General features: G+C 39.0%; 1 protein-coding gene across 2 annotated transcripts in view; it reads right to left on the bottom strand.

Moving 5' to 3' along the window:
- Positions 1 to 374: 374 nt before the first annotated feature.
- Positions 375 to 22,405, bottom strand: part of CXIP1 (CAX interacting protein 1) — a 99,974-nt gene continuing 77,943 nt past the window's right edge. The window contains exons 3-4 of one of the 2 annotated variants that reach the window (XM_089403009.1): positions 933 to 997; positions 375 to 675 (exon numbers count right to left, since the gene is read on the bottom strand). In XM_089403009.1, coding sequence (XP_089259135.1) covers positions 942 to 997 — 56 coding nt within the window. In that variant the 3' untranslated portion in view covers positions 375 to 675; positions 933 to 941. The remainder of the gene's footprint in view (positions 676 to 932; positions 998 to 22,405) is intronic. The other variant, XM_089403010.1, reaches the window with a different exon arrangement.

Here is a 22,405-nt window from a genome sequence, read left to right as displayed (position 1 = left end):
ACGACATCAAACATGTTGTCATTTTCACAAGTTAAAATTTGCAAAGTTGTACTCCAATCATCAACGATAAGTTGCTTTCATCCTTTCACCAAGTTGACGAGTGCCAAGCTTTCTCTCTATTTTTTACCGCTAGTATATTTTCTGCTATCTACTGTTTGGATGCTTTTAGGAAAATCTGCAAGGAAGGTACTTCGTATATCCATCACGATGCTTTTATGACACTACATATATCCATCACGATGCTTTTAGGAAAACCTTTCAAGAGGAAGGTACTTCAAAGTCCATATATCCATCACGACTTATAGTGGGAATGCGCTGCGTACAATTGCATCAAGCCCATAATAAAGGAACACTGACAGATTTCGCACAACGAGGGAATTAAAGGATTCTGAAAGTAGCTTCCTAGATAACTTATAAGGAATGGACATCAATTATTTAGTACTATCGTTACATGTGTTTTGGATCATGTTTATCAAAACAGAGAGAACAACTACTGTATAGAAGAATGCTGTCTGAAACCAATTTCAACGAATTCAGACATCAGATTCCAAAGATGTTAATAAATCGACAAAAGATGTGTAGAAATAGTATGTATGCATAAACAACATGCCAGATATTATCAAGAGCATATTGCTTTCTCCAATGACTCCTGTAGCTCTCCTGATTTATATGCTTCTGTTGAGAAAACAAGAACAGATTCAGAAGTTACAACATGAATAGAAATATAACCAAAATCAATATTTTCAGCTATTGACTTGAGGATTATTGCTAAAGTTAAAGTTGTGAATATTGTAATAAAACAGAGAGAACAACTACTGTATAGAAGAATGCTGTCTGAAACCAATTTCAACGAATTCAGACATCAGATTCCAAAGATGTTAATAAATCGACAAAAGATGTGTAGAAATAGTATGTATGCATAAACAACATGCCAGATATTATCAAGAGCATATTGCTTTCTCCAATAACTCCTGTAGCTCTCCTGATTTATATGCTTCTGTTGAGAAAACAAGAACAGATTCAGAAGTTACAACATGAATAGAAATATAACCAAAATCAATATTTTCAGCTATTGACTTGAGGATTATTGCTAAAGTTAAAGTTGTGAATATTGTAATAAATAAAGGCGTTGTCTACTGAAGCAACAAATTGCTCGGAAAGTCATTTTTCTCTGGAATCTAGCGATATTTTCTTTTCAAAAAATATGATTCAGTGTTTGAATGGTAGAAATGGATTGAGCACCATCAAAAACTCCAGAGCATCAAAAATCCTGAAGTTCAACAACTGTAACCCAAATTTCTCAGAAAAATCATGCTGGAATTTCCACAATTTTCTGGGCAAATTTGTGGCCTCATTAGACTACTCTATAAATAAGTACAAAATTCCAGAATAAGTCACAAAAATATTTTGTAAGGCTTTTTCCCTTTGCATACTTTCTGCTTTATTCTTTTACTTCAGAAACACACCTAAGAATTCAAACATTAAAAATAAAATTGAAAGGAATCAACCATAAAAATAGTCTAATCTATGCTAGCAATGTTATTTAATTATCATCCTAACAACATACCCATTTTATTGGAGATGTAATAGAACTGCAGGTTATGGAATTTTACTTCGACATAGTTTAACTTATAGATGAAAAAGCTTTTTTTCACCGAAATCTGGCTATACAATTTCAATCAAGAATATGATTTTTTGTTGCTTAAAATACATTTTTGAATGTATAGATGGATTCAGCACCCTGAAAAACCTATGGGACACTTGAATTTTACAAATTAAACAACTTAAACTCAAGTTTTTAAAAATCTCTGCCAGATTTTGGTTGAAATGAACCAGGAAAAATGTCCTGAAAAGGCCATTTCGTCTATAAGTTAGACTAAGTCTTTTAATTCTCTAGAGATCAGACACAGGAGATGGACATTACATTCCAAGAAAAGGATGATAACTTATATAAGACTCATTTAGATGAAAATAAATACAGCGCTTATTAATGTAGGCAACAAAATTTTCAATCCTCGGGCTCAGGAATGGATCACGAGATCAAATTTAGCTATTCAGCCATGCTAGAATAAGTGTTTTTTATAAAACATATGAGCACTCACACAATGGTTACTGTTACCCATACTTTTCTCTTGCACAAAATAGGGTGATCAGGGGCAGTTGAAACATTCATCCTTTGGCAATTACATAAGGGCTCTCCAATTACAGTACGTCAACAAACAGAGAAGTCCATGAATTGATTCTGCAAGAAATGACCTATATTAAAAAGAGCTCTATGACCAGCCCACTCTGTTTTGTCAAAACTGAGTTGAGCCTGTAGAATGCTAACAGACAATTGTTCAGAGAAATAGCTGCAGTCCTGGTCAGATCACATGGCACAACTGCTTGATAAAGATAATTTTGGTGTTTGTTACTGTAGATACTGGAGCTGTAAATGTTCTACAGGAATAAGAGCCATAAATCCATGGAAGCAGGCAGTAAAATGGCACTTTTGTATAGGGACAGATTCCTGAGCATTTACTAACAGCCTCATATGCCTACACAGCAACGAGAGACATGATATATATGGAAACAGAGCTGGTGCAGAATGGCCTTGTAGAACCTCAGCCTAAACAGCAGAGGTGGATTGCAGTCTAAAATTTGGCTGTGGATCACTCCCAACCTCAGAACAGCACCCTCACCCCCTTATCAGAGCAGGAAAGTACAGATAGCAGCACCTCTCCCCTCAGAATTTTGACCAGGCTGTAATACAGGTGATCAAACTAGTTTTCGCAGGTGTGGAGCCTAGATAAAGGTTCAAATGATTATTATGCGCATGTGTGTGTGTCCACATATGGTTTAGCCAATCCCAACCTTATAGGGGCAATTTAAGGTGATTTCAAATGAGATAGGGGAGCAGAGCCGACTTGAATATGTTCTAAAATGATAATTATACAGCGTTGGAAATAGGGGAGCAGAGCCGACTTGGATATGTTCTAAATTGATAATTATACAGCGTTGGATATAAGGAGCCAACCAGTGGTAGCTTTCAAAGATTGTTTTACTGCTGAGCAGATCAATTGTTTGGGTAATTCCAGGCTGAGGAGCAGCACCTCTCCCCTCAGAATTTTGACCAGGCTGTAATACAGGTGATCAAACTAGTTTTCGCAGGTGTGGAGCCTAGATAAAGGTTCAAATGATTATTATGCGCATGTGTGTGTGTCCACATATGGTTTAGCCAATCCCAACCTTACAGGGGCAATTTAAGGTGATTTCAAATGAGATAGGGGAGCAGAGCCGACTTGAATATGTTCTAAAATGATAATTATACAGCGTTGGAAATAGGGGAGCAGAGCCGACTTGGATATGTTCTAAAATGATAATTATACAGCGTTGGAAATAGGGGAGCAGAGCCGACTTGGATATGTTCTAAATTGATAATTATACAGCGTTGGATATAAGGAGCCAACCAGTGGTAGCTTTCAAAGATTGTTTTACTGCTGAGCAGATCAATTGTTTGGGTAATTCAAGGCTGAGGCTTGAGCACTGGTTTTGAAGTACCATTTGTCCACTTTAGAGTATGCCTGCATGCTGGATATGCATGTTTTGTGGGCAGCGTTCTTTTATGTGGTTTGGAAAGCCCTCCTGAATGGTGTTGTCGGAGCATCAGGGGTAGTATACTTTGGAGGCCAATTGGGTGCTTTTGAAGTCACCCTCAAAGGGAAGGTCACACCCTTTGGGGCTTCTGCACCCACTTTGAGGGCTGCTTGGCAAGGATTAGAAGGCATGTTGAAGATTCTTGAAGCTGAAGTATGAATTTGGGAGGCTCATGCACCCACCTTGGAGGGCCATTTGGATAGCCTTTATACCTGCTTTGGAGGATGCTCTTGGAGCACTACTAGCTGATTTGGTGGGAGTGCCTGTTGAGAAATGTAACTAGTATTGGTCTTTATAATTGTATTTATAATTGTATTTGAGTCATGATGTAATGTATTTGTCAAAATGAAAGAAAAGAAAAATTATTTATAAGCATGGGTTTCATGCTTTATTTATTTTATTTCTATGTCAAAGCACCCATTGTGTGCTTCTAGGGTTTATGTCATGAGTCATTGTCCATGTCATCTCGTCCTAGGCCCTTCTTGGGCTCATTGTGTCAAAGAAAGAAAATTATTTTATGTAATTTGGTCATGCAATACTCCACCAAGTCAGCCTGACCTTCTTTTCATGTTGGCCTAATAAAGGAGCTTCAAACCACTATAAATAGTTGAGCATTCGACCTATTGAGAGATCATTCATTCATGGAATTCGATCTGCAACTCACAAAGTGAAGAAGAGTGCAAAGAACCAAAAAGAAGGAAAATCATAAGCGAAGAAGAGGAGACACTTATCTAATCAAAGGAAGCTGAAATATCTGTCATTCTATGTCACACATGTGAGAGATCTGAAGTATTGCAGGGATGAAGGTGCAGGATGGAGACAATGGACCGGAAATTGCAGAAGTAGAAGAGAGGGCTGAGACCGTAGTTGACATGACTTTAGATGTTTTCCTTGACTTGATTCTGGAAGTTTGACTTGTCTTCATGGGAGGCTGACTTAGTGGATTGGAGGAGGTCATTTGTCTTGGTCTTAGGTCTTGGTTGTCTCATTTGATTTGGTTCATGAAAGAAGAGAAGAAATTTTTGGGTTTTCCCCTAGAAGAGGGATTTTGCCCTGGCTGAGAGCCTACATTTTGTGTCCGCGATCTTCATGTTTATGGTTTTGATAGTTGCTTGATGATTAGAAGTTAAAGACATTAAAATTTTATAAGAATTTAAGAACATCACAAGTAATTATCAAAGATAAGAAAATCTTTCTGCCTTTATGATTTTCTAACAATGTCCACCATTTGTGGTTGTGTGCCTGAATTTAGAGGATTTTGGGCAGCAGATTGGAAGACTTTTAGAGCAAGTCAAACAACTGAAGGCCCTTTGGAAGCTGGATACTACAGAAACGCCCTCTTTTTGCCCTTCATTTGTGGAAAGGGGCCATCTTTTCAGGGCTTATGCCCATAGATTTTGTACAAGGGGTTTTAGAAGCCCCAGTTTGTATTACTGTAGATTAATTAATTTGTACAGAAGGTCTTTTGCCCTTAGTTAGGCTAATTTAATGGATTTTAGCTTAGAAAATTAGTATTTTATTATGAGGGAAGTTGAGCACCTCTATCATTTGAGTTGCACTTCGTCTCATTTTCTCATGGAGTTTTGGGGGAGAAATCCCATAGCAATCCAAAATTTCTGTGATTTTTCCTTGTAAGTTTTGGCTTTGGATATTTTCAGTGAGGCAAATTGTCTTGGTGAGAATATGTTTTGAATGGAGGAACAATTTGTGGATTGACGAAGTGACGCTTGGATGAATAGTGTTGTTTTATCCTAAGTATTATCTTCCATTTTGCTACAATTGTTGAATTGGGGTTGTCATGTGCCATATTAAAAATTGCAGCATCTCTTATGAACTCTATTTTCTTCATATGCAAAAGTTGTCAACGAGTATCCATAAAGGAAACTAGATTTGCTGTCCTTGACCTTAAGTCTCCTAATTTGGAAAGTTGCTAGGGTTAAATCAAGAATTTAGCATCTCCCTTTCCCTCTCCATCTAAGGTCTTCAGCTATTGACCTGCTCCTTGTCTAACTCCATATACACAGAAATTCATTGATAAATCAAGGCACTGATCCCTCATCCTCTATCACTTTATATTTTTGTAAATCATTAAATCCAAAGTAGCATGTATTTGGAAATTTGTTTGAGCATGTTCCAAAGCCTATCCTAAGCCATCAGTTCTTTGACCTCACTACTTCATTTCACCAGGAGCAATGCTTTATTAAAGATCATTTTGGGGTGTCTAAATATAGCAGGATCCTTGCAGGGTATTTAACCCCAGGGACCCCTGGGTTACTTAATCTCTGAAGTCTGCCAGGGAAGCCTCCCTTGTGGGGATAACATCCACCCACAAAATAGCAGGGGAATTCGCTGCTAAGGTGAGAGTGGTGGTGGATCCCATTGTTGCCAAGGATCTAGTGTGGCCTATCACTAGGGTGCTAGAGGTGCTAGATTTTGTAGTAACAGTTACTAAAGCAGATATGTTGGCCCTTCTCTCCCATGTTGGAAATGGAATCTCTCATGTTTCTGCTGTGACTCAACAATGTAAGAATGTATGATGATATGATCTATTTCTTTTTGCATTAACGAAGTAAAAGATGCATTCTCTCCAAAATGGTGACAGTGAAGATTCATTACTTCATGGTTGGCCCAAATAAAACCTAATTTATAGTCCAAAGTTTCAAACTAACCCAAAAATTGGAGTGGCAATCTGAAACAATCAAGTTACCACAGTTGTGCCTATAAAGACTAGAAGAGAGTATTGTCTCGAGATCTGTCCTAATAAACAAGCAATTCCTGAGGCTGGTCATCTCTGTGGTCTTGTATATGGTAAAATTCTGGAAGGACCTGAAGATTTGGAAGGTGAAGATGGTATGGTTCATAAAATAGCAACAAGGCATGACGCTGAAATATCATTTTGCAGCTTCAGTTAATGAAGTGTAATGAATATTAGAGCATTAAACAATTGTCAGGAGAGGTAGTCATATTTGACAGTCCCATCTGAGGAATGTTGGAAGAAGACATCCTTTGAGATCCTTTGAGATTTTGAAGCATAGATCGAATTAGTTTGAGTAACCATATTGAAGTATTATAAATATCATGGGACAAACTTCTGAGTCAAATCATTATGTAAACTTGTTAAGATGAGAAGATGTTCAAATATGGAGATGATGAAGGTCATCATGAGATGTGATGGTTAAGTTACTACTGCATACACTGGTCAGGTAGACTGTGGTCAGTTACTCTAAATGAGTCCTTTCACCTTTGATAGTTATCATATAGATGCACAAAATACGCACTGTACTAGGAGACTTCACATTTCGAATATAGTTTGAATTTAATGAGATATGTTTCTGATTTCTATTCATGTGTTGTCAAGGACAGTAGGGAGATACCCTTAATTACTAGGGAACAAGAACTAAAAAAAAGTAGAAAACAATAAAAATATATCCGTTTGAATATCTAACAAAAATAGTTGTTTAAAAAAATACAAACCCTAAAACAATTGAGTGATGAAAAGATATGACATCAAATTAAATTATTAGAAACTGAAAGTACGATAATGGATACACCATTGCTTCTCTCATACATATAAAAAGAATTGCAGTGTGAAACATCAAACCAATCCATAGTGATAGAACTATGTCATGTTCCTTTTTCCTGGTTTCCCTTATGCGTGGTCAGAATGGACTTCTAGGGTTGGAGGCAGCTAGGTCACAGGAGCAGGTTTACTCCATTAGAAGGCCTAGGGGCTTCAAAAGGTATTTGATGGGTTTTGACGAGTTTCTATGGGATCTGTTACCCACCATTTTTTGGGTGATATCCCTAGGAGAAATTTTTTCTCCAAGATGGTCCTCAACCAGCAGCCCCTTGCAGCCACCAACTAGCTCATTGTGCCATTTCTCCACCACCTAAGCCAACCATGTGGTCCCTCGCCCATCTATCATGATCGTATGTTTGAAGGTGGGCCTCCCGAACCTAAAGGTATGCCTTGTCATTTGGTAATTGAATATTGGAGCTTGCTTATCATGGACTCTTTTGGGCATGGATTAATGGGGAGATTCGGTGGAAATAATGGGTTAGGTTTGTGCCCTTGTCCCCTAGCCCCCTTTTGGATATTAACCTTGCATCCTAGTCTCGTGGGATCTCTTTTACTGACCATTTGGCTTTAGGGATGGTATTTCATGGGAAACCTCGATTTTGGTTGCGTGGTCCCGCTCCTTTATCCGCTTATATTGCCCTCTTTCCACTCATTATTACCCCATTCATCATTTCTCCCCCTGGGTCCGCATTCCTCCACTGGGTCCACATACAGTTAGCTTGCCCCTTCCCCTTGCCCACACCTTGGGTCATGACCTGGAATGAAGCCCGAAGGTTGATGCAACTAAAAAGAAAGATAAAAGCATATTTGGCCAAAGTCAAAAGGAAAATGTACCACAAAATACAAAATATGGTTGAGACAAACACATTTAGTACGTGGGCAAAAGCCAATACATGAGCTCTAGCCCATCCTCACGGCCATCACCCTGGTTCCTTTAGGTTCTATGAACTTCCTTCATCATATAGGAACCCATGATTGTCCCAACCCCTGGTGGGCAATGAACTGTTGAAGAATCTAGGGCATCTATGTATAGTGAGATTCTTCTGACGATGATAACAATTTTTGAAGTACTTTTTACTTTTTTATTGACACAATCTTCTCTTATTATTATTAGTGAGTTTTTTTACTTCATCAAATAGTTACCAAAAGCAAAACAGACAAGAACACAAGATGTTGGCTCTCAGCCAGGGCAAAACCTCTCTCTCCTAGAGAGGAAAAGCCTTCTGCAAATTTCTCTTATTGAAGCTTCAATTGACAAATGCCAAACCCTAGACCCTTGACAAGAAGATCCTTCAAGCACAAGTCAAGCACTCCCTTCAGATCTGAGATAACTTCCTTAGCACTTTGTCCTCCTTCTTCCGGCAACTGATAGCTTTACTGCAGCAACCCTAGATTGTATGCCCTAGAAGAAACCTTCTTCTTTTCTTCCTTCGCTTGAGATGATGACTTTATTTACAAGGAAAAGGACCTTATTTTTAACCCAATCAAGCTCTTTTCTCTGATGTAGTTGCAGATCTCGGACAGCAGTAGTATGACCCTTATTCTTTGCACGTGTGAGAGGAAAACTTCAATAATTGTTGTTTAGTTTGCTTTCTTTCCTTCGCTTGAGTTGTCTCTTCCTTCGCTTTGAGTAAGAGGCCTAATTGACCCACTTTTCCAACCCAAACAAGTCTCTTCGTATGATTGTCCTAGTAGGTCTGTTATAGCAACAGAATGAGCCTCTTTTCTTCGCACGTGTGACTATAATTAGGCATGAAATATGCCTTGCAAACTCGGCCTTATATTCCTCCTTCGCTGCGATAGAGATACCTTCTTTTGTCCTTTTCGTACCTTTTTCTAGCCCTACTTCTTCGCTAATTTCAGAGATGACTTGTTGCTCCTTAGGTGAGGACAAATGGCTCTATATATAGGAGCTTGTCCCTCCTTTTGAGCCAACTTGATCACTTTAGGCTGACTTGTCCTTGAAATTCTGAATTAGTCCTTTTTATGAAGCCGAAGTGTGGAGGCTTATGACTTTGCTTGGAGGTCATTCCTTGACTCTAATACATAAATTTACATGGTGTAACATGCCCATAAGGATCTTCAACAATTACATTGACTCTTTGACTTTCCTATAGCACTTCAACATGTGCTAGACCTATTGAATGAGCAAGAAACTCATTGACAAAAATAATAATTCTTTTCTTTGACAAGTACAAAGATCAAAATTATATTTATGAAGACCGAACCTAGGTACGCTTTCTTAAACACTCCCTCTTAACTAGGGAGGTATTCATAAATCATTACAAGGTGTTTGACCATTTTCAATCTGAAGAATTCACATAAGAAAAATCGGATTGGCAATCCATCTGTTATAGCATTATAGTAACCAACACTGTTTCCATAGCAAGGCCTTCACTGACAACTCTATCTCTCATTAGATCAGACAACACTGTTGGCGAGACCAATGACTATAGACACCTTCATCATTGTCTCTCAAGGTACATACCCACCCGGGTGTTCACTGAGTGTGACCTTCTAGGACTATTCTTATCTTGGGTTCCCAACCCTCAAAGAATATCAATCCTCTTGCCTACTCTTATCTTGGATGCCTACACATCCTCAAAGAACATCAGATGCCAGATGATTACCCAATCCTTCCATTCTTTCTTCCCAAGTGAAGACAAGAATGTTGTGTCTATCTCTCCCTCTTAACTAGGGAAGATATTCCCATTCCTGTGAAGGAATATATCCAAGTTCCCTCTGACCAGGAACTTGCCCAAGCTCCCTCTTAATTAGGGACTTGTCAGAGCTCCCTCTCAACTAGGGACTCTCCTTGTCCATCAGCAACTTCTTCTTGTGGGTTCTTCAGCTACTTGATCACTTTCTTTCCTTGATGTCATGAAATTCAATTGAGCTTCTTCTTTGTAGGGCATCAGCCATCAATCACTTTCCTTCTTAGTTTGTCATGTCATTCCTTTCTCCATGGAAAGTGGCATTCTTAATACATATCTGGAAACTTCGTCATATAGCTACTTCTTTCTCATCATGCTTCTTTCTGGAATTTCCATCCACCACATGAATGCTAGTTGTACTTATACTTACAACTTTTGTTGCAATAGCCTTGCATGAACCTATCCAGATATTATTCAAGAAATCAAAGCATAGCATTAAATCAAATAGTACCTTACGAGATGGCTTTCCATCATGACATCTTGTTGTCTTGAATCATTAGCTCTTGTATTTTCACATCTCCAAGGCCTTTCCAGGTGTCAAGGGTCTTTTGATCTTTTACTTCCTTTGTCAAAATTATCGTGCCTTCTTCCGAGAGATGCCTTCAACGAATCTATCGGATGTTGATTCCTAGTGTTCATGGTGTCCTTTTATCCCTGATCTCTTTTCTCATATATTTATTTATAGGTTTCTTAGTCAACCTCCTCATACTTCTTATGAGGACAGATCTCATGTTGACCTTTATCAGTGTGTGAATCATGCCTTCAAGCATATTCTTGATGAAAGAGATCTTCCCTATTCTTGACCATGCTTTTAGAGCCATTCCCCATGCTCATTACCACATATGATGACATGACTTTTAAACTAAAAACATAGATGCATACATACCTCATCTTAGTTCTTTACTTGATCATCTCAGCTTCCTTTGATAGCTTCCTAGATTGAGATTACCTCAATCCCCTTTGCTTTTCTACATCTTTCCGTACCTACATATCATCCTTTCTTGAATCCCCACAAGTGGAATTCCTATCGAGACATCTACTTTTCCTGAAAGTCATGAACCTTCTATTGAAGATTCCACCGAAGGATCCTAGTAGTCCTCATCCTGCAAATGCTCCTTTCTACTGATGATAGTGGCCTTCCAAGATGATTCTTCTTCAACATGATCATTCCTTTATGCCTTGATGAGGTTATCCACTGGCTACATCCTTCCTACATGAATATCTTTATCTGAGCTATCTCTACATAATGATCCTATATTCCTGAAGATGCCATTCTCATAAATCATGCATTCTTTCCTACTGCTACATGTTCCTATGATACCCAAAACTTTAAAGAAGACTTATGTGAAGAAGTTGATTTCAATCATAGTAGAGATCTAGAGGGTCCTCCTTCTTCTGCTTCTTATCTTCTTCTTTCACTTCTTGGGTAATGTGGGCTTCTTCTCGTTTCCTCTTATTGTTGTCCTTCTTGAACTTAGGACAATCCCTCTTATAGTGTCCATACTCTTGGCAGCCAAAGCATTGGACTTTGGACATATCTCTTTTACCCTTTCTCTGTGGACCAAACTTGCCAAATTTTCCTTTTCTCTTGGCCATAGCAGCAAATGCCTGCTCCTTTGATCCCACATCATCTTTGGCTTTGAGTCTAGTTTCCTCAATCTTGCATAGAGACCAAAGTTCATTCAACGGGGTGGCTTCCTTCTTGGCATATATACTTGATGTGAAGTTGCCCCATTCCTTAGGTAATGCATTGAGCACTACAATTGTCATCTCTCTGTCTGACATAACTTCTCCCAGTTCTTGTAGTTGGTCTCTCATCTCAGAGACCTTCATGAAGTAGGAGTTATTCCTTCTTCCTTGGATATCTTCATTTTATATAACTCATTACGCAATGATATCACTTCTCCAACTGTACTAACTAAGAATAGTTCCACCAGCTTATCATAGATTTATTTAGATGTTTCAAGTTTGGAGACATAAGGAATGAGAGGGTCCTTGATGGATTCTATCAGAATCCTTTGAGCCCTTGTTTCATCCTTATTATACTTTGCTAGGGCTTGAGTTTGTTCCTTAGCAGGAACAGTGACACTCCCTTTGACATAGTCTAGAAGTTCATTCTCTTTGAGAAGTAGATCAGTCTTCTTTTTCCATGCAAGGAAATTAGCAGTCCCAACCAATTTGTTGCTTTCCTTGCAAAAAGACATTTTGATATTTTCAGAGGACATAAAAATACTTACTTGAGAGTGTTAGAGATCTTGTTGCTTCCTTGAAGATTTTGATGATTTGACTTCTTGGATCTTGGAGTTCTTCAAGATGCTTTCTTCAAGGTGCCTTGTGAGAGATTGCTTGGTGATGAAAACTTCCCAATGTGTAGATGAGGCTTGATCTAGAGTGCTTTCCTTTTGAAGATGAGGAATCTTTGATGGAGACTCTTCTTGGATGAACCTTCTTGTAGATACCTTTAGATGGAAGGCTTTCTTCTTTCTTTGTTCCTAGGATGGTAGTCCTTGATGGATCTAGGAGAGGAGATGGTAATTCTCCTTGTCTTTGATGGATCTAGAACCCTTGCTTGTGGATGATGCTTCAACCTTTGTGTGCCCTTGCTTCTTGATCTTGATACTTCAAACTTCTATGTGTTCTTGAGATGCCCTTCCTTGATGTGTTACCTTAGCTCTGATACCATGTTGAAGAATCTAGGGCATCTATGTATAGTGAGATTCTTCTAACGATGATAACAATTTGTGAAGTACTTTTTACTTTTCTTATTGACACAATCTTCTCTTATTATTATCAATGAGTTTGCTTACTTCATCAAACAATTTCCAAAAACAAAAGAGAAGAACACAAGATGTTGGCTCTCAGCCAAGGCAAAACCTTTCTCTCCTAGAGAGGAAAACCCTTCTGCAAATTTCTCTTATTGAAGCTTCAATTGACAAATGTCAAACCCTAGACCCTTGATAAGAAGATCCTCCAAGCACAAGTCAAGCCCTCCCTTCAGATCTGAGATCACTTCCTTAGCACTTTGTCCTCCTTCTTCCGGCAACTGATAGCTTTACTGCAGCAACCCTAGATTGTATGCCCTAGAAGAAACCTCCTTCTTTTCTTCCTTCACTTGAGATGATGACTTTCTTTACAAGGAAAAGGACCTTATTCTTAACCCAATCAAGCTCTTTTCTCTGATGTAGTTGCAGATCTCAGACAGCAGCAGTATGACCCTTATTCTTCGCACGTGTGAGAGGATACCTTCAATAATTGTTGTTTAGTTTGCTTTCTTTCCTTCGCTTGAGTTGTCTCTTCTTTCTCTTTGAGTAAGAGGCCTAATTGACCCACTTTTCCAACCCAAACAAGTCTATTTGTATGACTGTCCTAGTAGGTCTGTTATAGCAGCAGAATGAGCCTCTTTCTTCGCACATGTGACTGTAATTAGGCCTGAAATATGCCTTGCAAACTCGGCCTTCTATTACTCCTCCTTTGCTGCAATAGAGACACCTTCTTTTGTCCTTTTCGTACCTTTTTCTAGCCCTACTTCGCTAATTTCAGAGATGACTTGCTGCTCCTTAGGTGAGGATGAATGGCTCTATATATAGGAGTTTGTCCCTCCTTTTGAGCCGACTTGATCACTTTAGGCTGACTTGTCCTTGAAATTCCGAATTAGTCCTTTTTATGAGGCTGACATATGGAGGAGGCTTATGACTTTGCTTGGAGGTCATTCCTTGACTCTAATACATAAATTTACATGGTGTAACATGCCCATAAGGGTCTTCAACAATTACATTGACTCTTTGACTTTCCTATAGCACTTCAACATGTGCTATACCTATGCAATGAGCAAGAAACTCATTGACAAAAATAATAATTCTTTTCTTTTACAAGTACAAACATCAAAATTACATTTATGAAGACCGAACCTAGTTACACTTTCTTCAACATAAAGAAATCGAGTAAATGAGCTTACCAATCATGGACCACAGGTGGGGACTTCATAATGGCCTGCCCTTCCATAATGGGCTTCAGGATGTGCCAATGTTTCCTAAACTCCAAATGGGGTTAACCAAGAATCCTATTAGATGGTTTTTACTTCTAAAGCGGATAATATATTCAAGGTACATCCTTCGAAAGGTGGTGGCATGTGACAGATAGGTGAATGAAGTAGGGGATGAGAAGGGGCAGCCCCGGGTCACATGTTGGGTCACACGGGTAGCTAATAAGAGGGAAGCCCACACTTGGGTTTATAATGTATAGGAGGGAGACCCTTCTTTATCTTCCTTTTGCCTTTTTATGATTTTCTTTGATTAACTGCTTGGGGCTCAAGGGGTAAGAGCATGATGTAAAAGATATAACAATGAATAACCCCTTTAAAGTTAGGGCAGTTCATGTGCTATAGGCTAGTCAAAGAGTCAAAATAAATATTGAAGACCCTTAAGGGCATGCTACAGCATGTATATTTATGTATTAGAGTCCAAGAAATACCTCCAAGCAAAGTCACAAGCCTCCTCCATATGTCGACATCATAAAAGGAAGCAATCTGAATTATAGAGATCAAGTCGGCCGAAAATTCATCAAGTCAGCCTCAAGTCGGCCTAATAGGAGGGGCAGACTCCTATATAAAGGGTCATATGACATCACAAAAGAACCATGATCTCATCTCTGAAATCAGCGAAGAAGGAAGACGAGTAAAGGGTATAAGAAGGACGAAGAAAGGTGTCTCTAGTGCAGCGAAGAAGGAAGGAAGAAAACCGAGTTGTCTTAAGGCCTATTACAGTCACACATGCGAAGGAAGGGAGGCTCTCTCTGCTGTCATAACAGCCCTCCTATTGCAATCATACAAAGAGAATTGGTTGGGCTAGGAAAGAGTGCCTATTAGGCCTCTTACTCAAGCAAAGGAGACTACTCAAGCGAAGGAAAGAGAAGGATTCAAGCACCATTTCGTGAAGAAATCCTCTCACACGTGCGAAGAATTAGGGCCACACTGCTGCCACATCAGATCTGCAACTATATCAAAAGAAAGAGCTCGATTGGATAAAGTATAAGGTCCTCTTCCTAAGTGAGAAAGTCTACAAAGGAACAAAGAGAAATATCTCTTCTAAGGCAAGCATAACTAGGGCTGCTATCAGTTGCCGGAAGAACATAGTGAGAGGATGAAGTGCCGGAAGAAGGAGGACAAAGTGCTGCAAAAGGAAGTGATCTCGGATCAAAGGAAAAAGGCTTGACTTGTGCTTGGAGGATCTTCTTGTCAAGGGTCTAGGGTTTGGCATTTGTCAATTGAAGCTTCAATAAGATAAATTTGAAAGGTTTTCCTCTCTAGGAGAGAGATGTTTTGCCCTGGCTGAGAGCCAACATCTTGTGTTCTTGTTTCTTGTGTTTTTGGTAACTGTTTGATGAAGTTAGAGAACATACAATAATAATAACAAGAAGAAGATCGTGTTAACAAGAAAAGTAAAAGTACTTCACAAATTGTTATCATTGCTAGAAGAATCTCATCATAACTCAGATGCCCTATATTCTTCAACATGGTATCAGAGGTAAGGTGACACATCAAGGAAGGGCATCTCAATAACACATACAAGGTTGAAGCATCAGATCTACAAGCTAAGGGTATTTGTTGACACCTAATCATGGGGATTGGATGAACAGTTGTAAATAATGTAAATAATAAATAATGGAAAAGGAAGAGTAATCGGGAGATGAAACTCAAGAGTCACTCCCTCATGTATATAACTATGAACAATCTAAATGAATAAACACAATTTCATTTGAGGAGTTACCTCCTGGCCTGACATGGTATCAGAGCCAGCACCATTTTTGGCTTCCCTCTCTGCCTTGTAACTCCTAGTCTGTCATATCTGCCATTATTCTATCATCTGTCCTCTGGCCAGATTACTTCTCTGTCCTCCCACTGCGCATACCATTCTGCTTGGCCCTCCGCTGCACAGTCGGCCCCAAATAGTACACAACGCACAGTCCCAATTCCCATGCCATGGTTTTGTTTCCATTCATTGCTCGACTCCAAAACGCATCAACCTTGCTTCTGCCATACGCTCTGCTTTGACTCTGCTCTGCTCTGTCGAGAACAATGCTCCACGCATAATCCTCCATCTAGTTATACTCCCAAACGCTACGGTTATACTCCTAAACTGCCCTCCGTGGGCTCGTCACCCACTAAGACGTGCTCCCGACAGTCCGGCACAATTTCCTATTGCACTACGTTTTATTCACTGCGTTGTTGCTCGAGCCCAAGAGGACCTTGAATGTAAAGCAATCCGAGGAGTCGTGGTCCAATATCCGACAAATCGTCGCAAGAACAAAGCGCAACGAAACATTGAATTACCTTTGGTGCGGTGCGGTGATACCTCTGGAGCGGTGAGCGTGGATTTGTCTACCAACTCCCAGTTTATATAGCTGCGTTTTTGGTAGTTATATGATAGTTGTGTTTTTTTTTTGGGTGGTTTCTTACATACCACTGCATTCGTAGGTTTGACAAAAGCATACACAAAAGCTCAACTAATACAGTGTTTTTATCTGCACTCTCTCCACTGGTTGCCATACCCGGTATTGTGGTGTGGTATCACACCGCTCCACCAGGCTTGAACCCGCCTCCTCCAAGCACCGCTTGGTCCTATTACTGCTCACACGTTGTTATGTAACTTTGCCTTCACATGTACCGCCTCCCCCATATACTACCTCCCCCTATATAACCCCTCCCCCATACAATACCCTCCCCATATAATACCTTCCCCAAATATATCTCTGTTATATACATATCAAAATTATATTTTCACAATGTTGCTACTACAGTGCATTTTTTTTTACACAAGGGCAGAAGTACAATTTTTTTTTACAGTACACAGATTTTAAAATGCATTCATTGATATCTATTGTGGAAGTGGTTCTCACCAGGAAGGAGAATTATCCAGATGGTCGCGCAAAGATCAAACACACTCTCATTTTTAATGAGCTGTGGAAAGGAGTGTGTGTTGGAGAAGGAGACAAAGAACTAGAAAAGCCTAACTCAGACAAGGAATTCGCCATTTGGGAAAATAAGAACAGCAAGGCTTACACCTTGATTGCAGCATCCGTAATGAAGAGGTGAGTCGCCATATTTCACCATTTTCAAATGCTTTCGAAGCCTTACAAAAACTGAAGGAACTCTCTGACTCACACTCTGCGCTTGAAATTGTTCAACTCATGATTAAATTATTCAGCCTTGAATTACAAAATGATGATCCTCTTGCTCTTGCATCAAAAGTAAAATCTAGTATGCATGATATCAAAATCACTAATGTTGAACTGGACATTCCTCTAATAGCTTTTGTCAAGGCACTTTACCCCACTTACTCAAATTATCTTGAGTCATTGCAATCAAATGGAAACCTCAACGAAATTTCCTTTGACTCCCTTGTGAATAAATTTGCTGAGAGAGAGAAAGCTTTTGGGAAGAAGACAGCTCCTCGGTCTTCTGAAGAGGCTGTGTGTCTTGCACATAGAGAAAAGAATCTTGCTCAAGATTCTTCCAGAGGAAGAGGTGGTCGAAGAGGAAGAGGAAGAAGAAATTTCAAAGGCAAGGGGGGCAGACACTCTCAAGGAGAAAAGTCAGATTTGCATTGCATATGTTGCAATAGAGATGGATCACATGATGCATCCACATGCAAGTTGCCTTGGGACAGAATTGAGCAGGAAAGAAATCAACCCAAAGGTAAAACTAATGACAAAGAGAAAGGTAAAGCACCTAAATCTGCTCACTATGTTGTGGCACATTGTAATATTGGAGTAAATGAAGACTTGTTTAATGCTTCACTTACTTCTTGGAAAAATGATTGGTTGCTTGACTCAAGAGCAACTTGCCACATGACTTTTGGAAGAGATTTTTTTTAAGAATTTACTGACGATGTTGATGGAGTAGTATACTTTGCAGACAAATCAAAACTCAAGCCATCAGGGCTTGGCATAATCAGGCTCAATTTGCCTGGTCTTCTAGACTTTCTTCTGCATGATATTTTATATCTCCCACAGCTTAGGAGAAACTTGTTGTCCTTGGTCCACATCCGCCAGCAAGGACACTCCATTCATATGTCTGATGGCAAGGTTGAGGTGAGAAAAGTATCAGATCACTCACTTGTCATGACGGGGATTGAAGAAGAAAGGCTTCTCAAGCTATTAGCTACCTCTGCTCATGCACAAAATTTCTCATACAATTCTCATTATGATGAAGGTATATTTCCATCAAGTTTATTATGGCATGCTAGATTTGGACACTTGAACTATGACAGCCTTCGCTTATTAAAGAAAAATGGTGTTACTGGTTTGCCTACAATTCCTAAGAAACTTAAGCAATGTGATGCTTGCATTCTAGGAAAGCATAGCAAACAGTCTTTTCATGATTCAGATTCTAGAGCACATAGAAAACTTGAACTCATTCTTTCAGATTTATGTGGTCCAATGCCTGTTCCTTTTGCAAATGGAAATAAATATATGATGACATCTATTGATGATTACACCAAAATATGTTGGGTTTATTTATTGAAGAACAAATCTGATGCTTTTCAAACATTCAAGAACTTTCATACATGGATTGAAAATGATACATAATCTCATATTGGCTCTATTCACTGATAATGGAAAAGAATACACTTCAAATGAATTTGAAAACTATCTTCGCCAACATGGGATCAAACATCAAACAATTGTGCCTTATAATCCCTAACAAAATGGAGTAGCTGAAAGAATGAATAGGACAATCTTAAATATGGTGCACTCCATGATGTTTTTCAAGAATGTAAAATTGATGTTTTGGGTTGATGTGGTTCTATGTACTGTATATGTAAAGAATAGATGTCCATCTAATGCTATTAGAAACAAGACTCCTTATGAAATGTGGTATGGGCACATTCCTTCGGTAAAGCATCTCAAGGTCTTGGTTCCACTTGTTATGCCTTGATACCAAAGGTACATAGAAACAAACTTAGTGCAAGGAGTTGTAAGTGTATCTTCTTGGGGTATTCAAACACCTCCAAAGCATACCATCTCTATGATGAAGTTAATAAAAAGTTTGTTGTATCTAGAGATGTAATCTTTTTTTAATCTTCCAAAGTTGACAATGTTGTTGAGCGGCAACTTGATCGCATGGATAGATTTGCAAATGCAAAATCATTTCAAGAATTTGATAATCAGATTCCACATCTTGAAGGGGGGATTCCTATACTGGATCAACCTGTGGAATCTTCTTCTGAAGCACTCTCTCCCTGGCATGAAACTCCAACCACTGATGATACTTTAAGTGATGTGATTGACAGAATTGGGAGACTCAATCTTGATTCAGTCCCAACTCAATCAACTGAGCAGCCTGGACCATCTCAAAAAGGTCCCCCAAAGTGGCTGACAAAGACACTTGAAAGTGTTCATCCTGATGAGGTTGGAAAGACAGGAACAAGAAATTCAACTAGGCAAAATGGAGGTGATGTAGATGATTCTGATTCACCTGTTGATATGGATGTTTCTTATGATTGTGAATTGAATTTGTCTACAGATTTTGAACCAACTTCCTTCAAAGAAGCCGCTTCTCATGATGAATGGAAAGAAGTGATGCAAAAGGAATATGATGCCTTGATAAAGAATGGCACTTGGAAGCTGGTTGATCCTCCATTGGGAACAAAATCAATTGGTTGCAAGTGGGTCTACAAGAACAAGTATAAAGTTGATGGCTCACTTGACAAGCACAAAGCCTGGCTTGTGGCAAAAGGTTTTGCACAAAAGGAAGGGGTCGATTATGAGGAGACTTTTGCCCCCACAGCAAAATGGGGTACCATTCGGACACTCTTTGCACTAGCAGCTCAAAATGGTTGGAAAGTCCATCAAATGGATGTAAAAACTGCTTTCTTGAATGGAGATCTAAAAAAGAATGTTTTTATGTCTCAGCCTGAAGGAATTATTGTGAAAGGACAGGAACATAAAGTATCAAACTTGTGAAATCCTTGTATGGCCTCAAGCAAGCACCACGAGCCTAGTATGAAAAGTTAACTGAGCATCTTCTGAAACTTAATTTCAAACATTATGATCTTGATGATGCAACTTTGTTTGTCAAGAAAGTTGGCAAAACAGTTGTATATCTTGTGGTATATGTAGATGATCCTTTGATGACAGGGAACAATGAGAGCTACATTGCATCCATAAAGAAGGAATTGAGGAAAGGTTTTGAAATGACCGATTTGGGCTATGTTCATTACTATCTTGGTATTGAAGTAACTCAACATCCGAAGTCTATATTCCTTTCTCAAAAGAAGTACATTGGAGATCTGTTGAACAAATTTGGCATGGTTGAGTGCAATCCTCTAACCACTCCAATGGAACAAAACTTAAAGCTCACATCCATTGAAGGAAAAGAATTTGAGGATGCAACAAAGTATAGACAACTTGTAGGAAGTCTCAACTACCTGACTACTACCAGACCAGACATTTTGTTTGCTGTTGGAATCCTCTCCAGGTTTATGCAAAAGCCTTGTGAGGGACATTGGTCTGTTGCAAAAAAAGTTCTAAAGTACTTAAACTTTAAAAGGAACTTAAGACTTTGGACTCAACTATACACAGGTGGGCAACTTCAGCTTGATTGGATACTCTGATTCAGACTTCGATGGAAACAAAGAAACTAGGGTATCTACTTCTAGTTATGCTATGAGTCTTGGATCAGGAGTTGTCTCCTGGAGATCACGCAAACAATCAATCCAACAGATTGCACAACAGAGGCAGAATATGTGGCAGTAGTTGAGGCAACAAAAGAAATTGTGTGGCTCATGAAAATTTTGGAAGATTTGCAGTTAAAACAAGTACATTCGACTCCACTCATGATTGACAACACCTCTGCAATAAAATTGGCCAAGAACCCAAAGTTTCATGATTGAACGAAGCACATCAATACAAAATACCATCTAATTCGACATCATGTTGAGGCCAAGACAATCCATCTACGCCATTGTTCCACTAATGAGCAGATTGCAGACATCTTCACCAAAGCGCTTGGAAGAGAAAATCTTGAAAGATTCAGAACAATGCTTGGACTCACCAACATCCCTTCAGATTAGGGGGGGAATGTTGACACCTAATCATGGGGATTGGGTGAACAGTTGTAAATAATGTAAATAATAAATAATGGAAAAGGAAGAGTCATCGGGAGATGAAACTCAAGAGTCACTCCCTCATATATATAACTATGAACAATATAAATGAATAAACAAAATTTCATTTGAGGAGTTACCTCTTGGCCTGACAGTTTCAAATCCATCAAAGACAAGGAGTTCTACCATCTACCATTCTAGATCCATCAAGAAGGACTACAAAGAAAGAAGAAGAGCCTTTCATATAAAGGCACCTACAAGAAGATCCATTCAAAGAAGAATTTACATCAAGATACATCATCTTCAAGAAAAGGAAGCACTCCAATTCAAGCCTCACACACTAAGAAGTCTTCATCACCAAGCAATCTCTTTCAAAGCACCTTGAAGGAGGCAATTTGAAGATCTCTAATATCCAAGAAGACAAATCATCAAATCTTCAAGGAAGTAGCAAGACTTCTTCATCACCAACAATATCAAGTAAGTATTTGTATGTCCTCTTCTGAACATATCACAACGTCTTTTTGCAAGGAAAGAAACAAATTGGTTGGGACTACTAATTTCCTTGCATGGAAAAAGAGGACTGATTTACTTCTCAAGGAGAATGAACTTCTAGACCACATCAAAGGGAGTATCATTGTCCCTGCTAAGGAACAAATTGAAGCCCTAGCAAAGTATAATAAGGATGAAACAAGGGCTCAAAGAGAACTATTAGAATCCATCAAGGACTCTCTCATTCCTTATGTTTCCAAACTTGAAACATTGAAAGAAATCTATGATAAATTGGTGGAACTATTCTCAGTTAGCACAGCTGGAGAAGTGATATCATTGCGTAATGAATTGTATAAGATGAAGATATCCAAGGAAGGAATAGCTCCCTACTTCATGAAAATCTCTGAGATGAGAGATCAACTACAAGAGCTAGGAGAAGTTATGTTTGACAGAGAAATGACAACTGTAGTACTCAATGCTCTACCTGAGGAATGGGGCAACTTCACATCAAGTATATATGCCAAGAAGGAAGCTACCCCACTAAATGAACTTTGGTCTCTATGCAAAATTGAGGAGACTAGACTCAAAGCCAAAGATGATGTGGGATCAAAGGAGCAAGCATTTGCTGCTATGGCCAAGAGAAGAGGAAAATTTGGCAAGTTTGGTCCATGAAGGAAGGGTAACAGAGATATGTCCAAAGTCCAATGCTTTGGCTGTCAAGAATATGGACACTATAAGAGGGATTGTCCCAAATTTAAGGACAACAATAAGAGGAAATGAGAAGAAGCTCACATTACCCAAGAAGTGAAAGAAGAAGAGAATCAAAAAAAGGAGGACCCTCCAGATATCTACTATAATTAAAGTCAACTTCTTCACATAAG

This window comes from Pinus tabuliformis, chromosome 2_1 (assembly GCF_031772625.1).
Source record: "Pinus tabuliformis cultivar Carrire ecotype Pingquan chromosome 2_1, CPIR1, whole genome shotgun sequence".
Taxonomy (NCBI): domain Eukaryota; kingdom Viridiplantae; phylum Streptophyta; class Pinopsida; order Pinales; family Pinaceae; genus Pinus; species Pinus tabuliformis.
The sequence above is the reverse complement of the archived record's forward strand: the minus strand, read 5'-3'. Positions and strand labels throughout refer to the sequence as shown.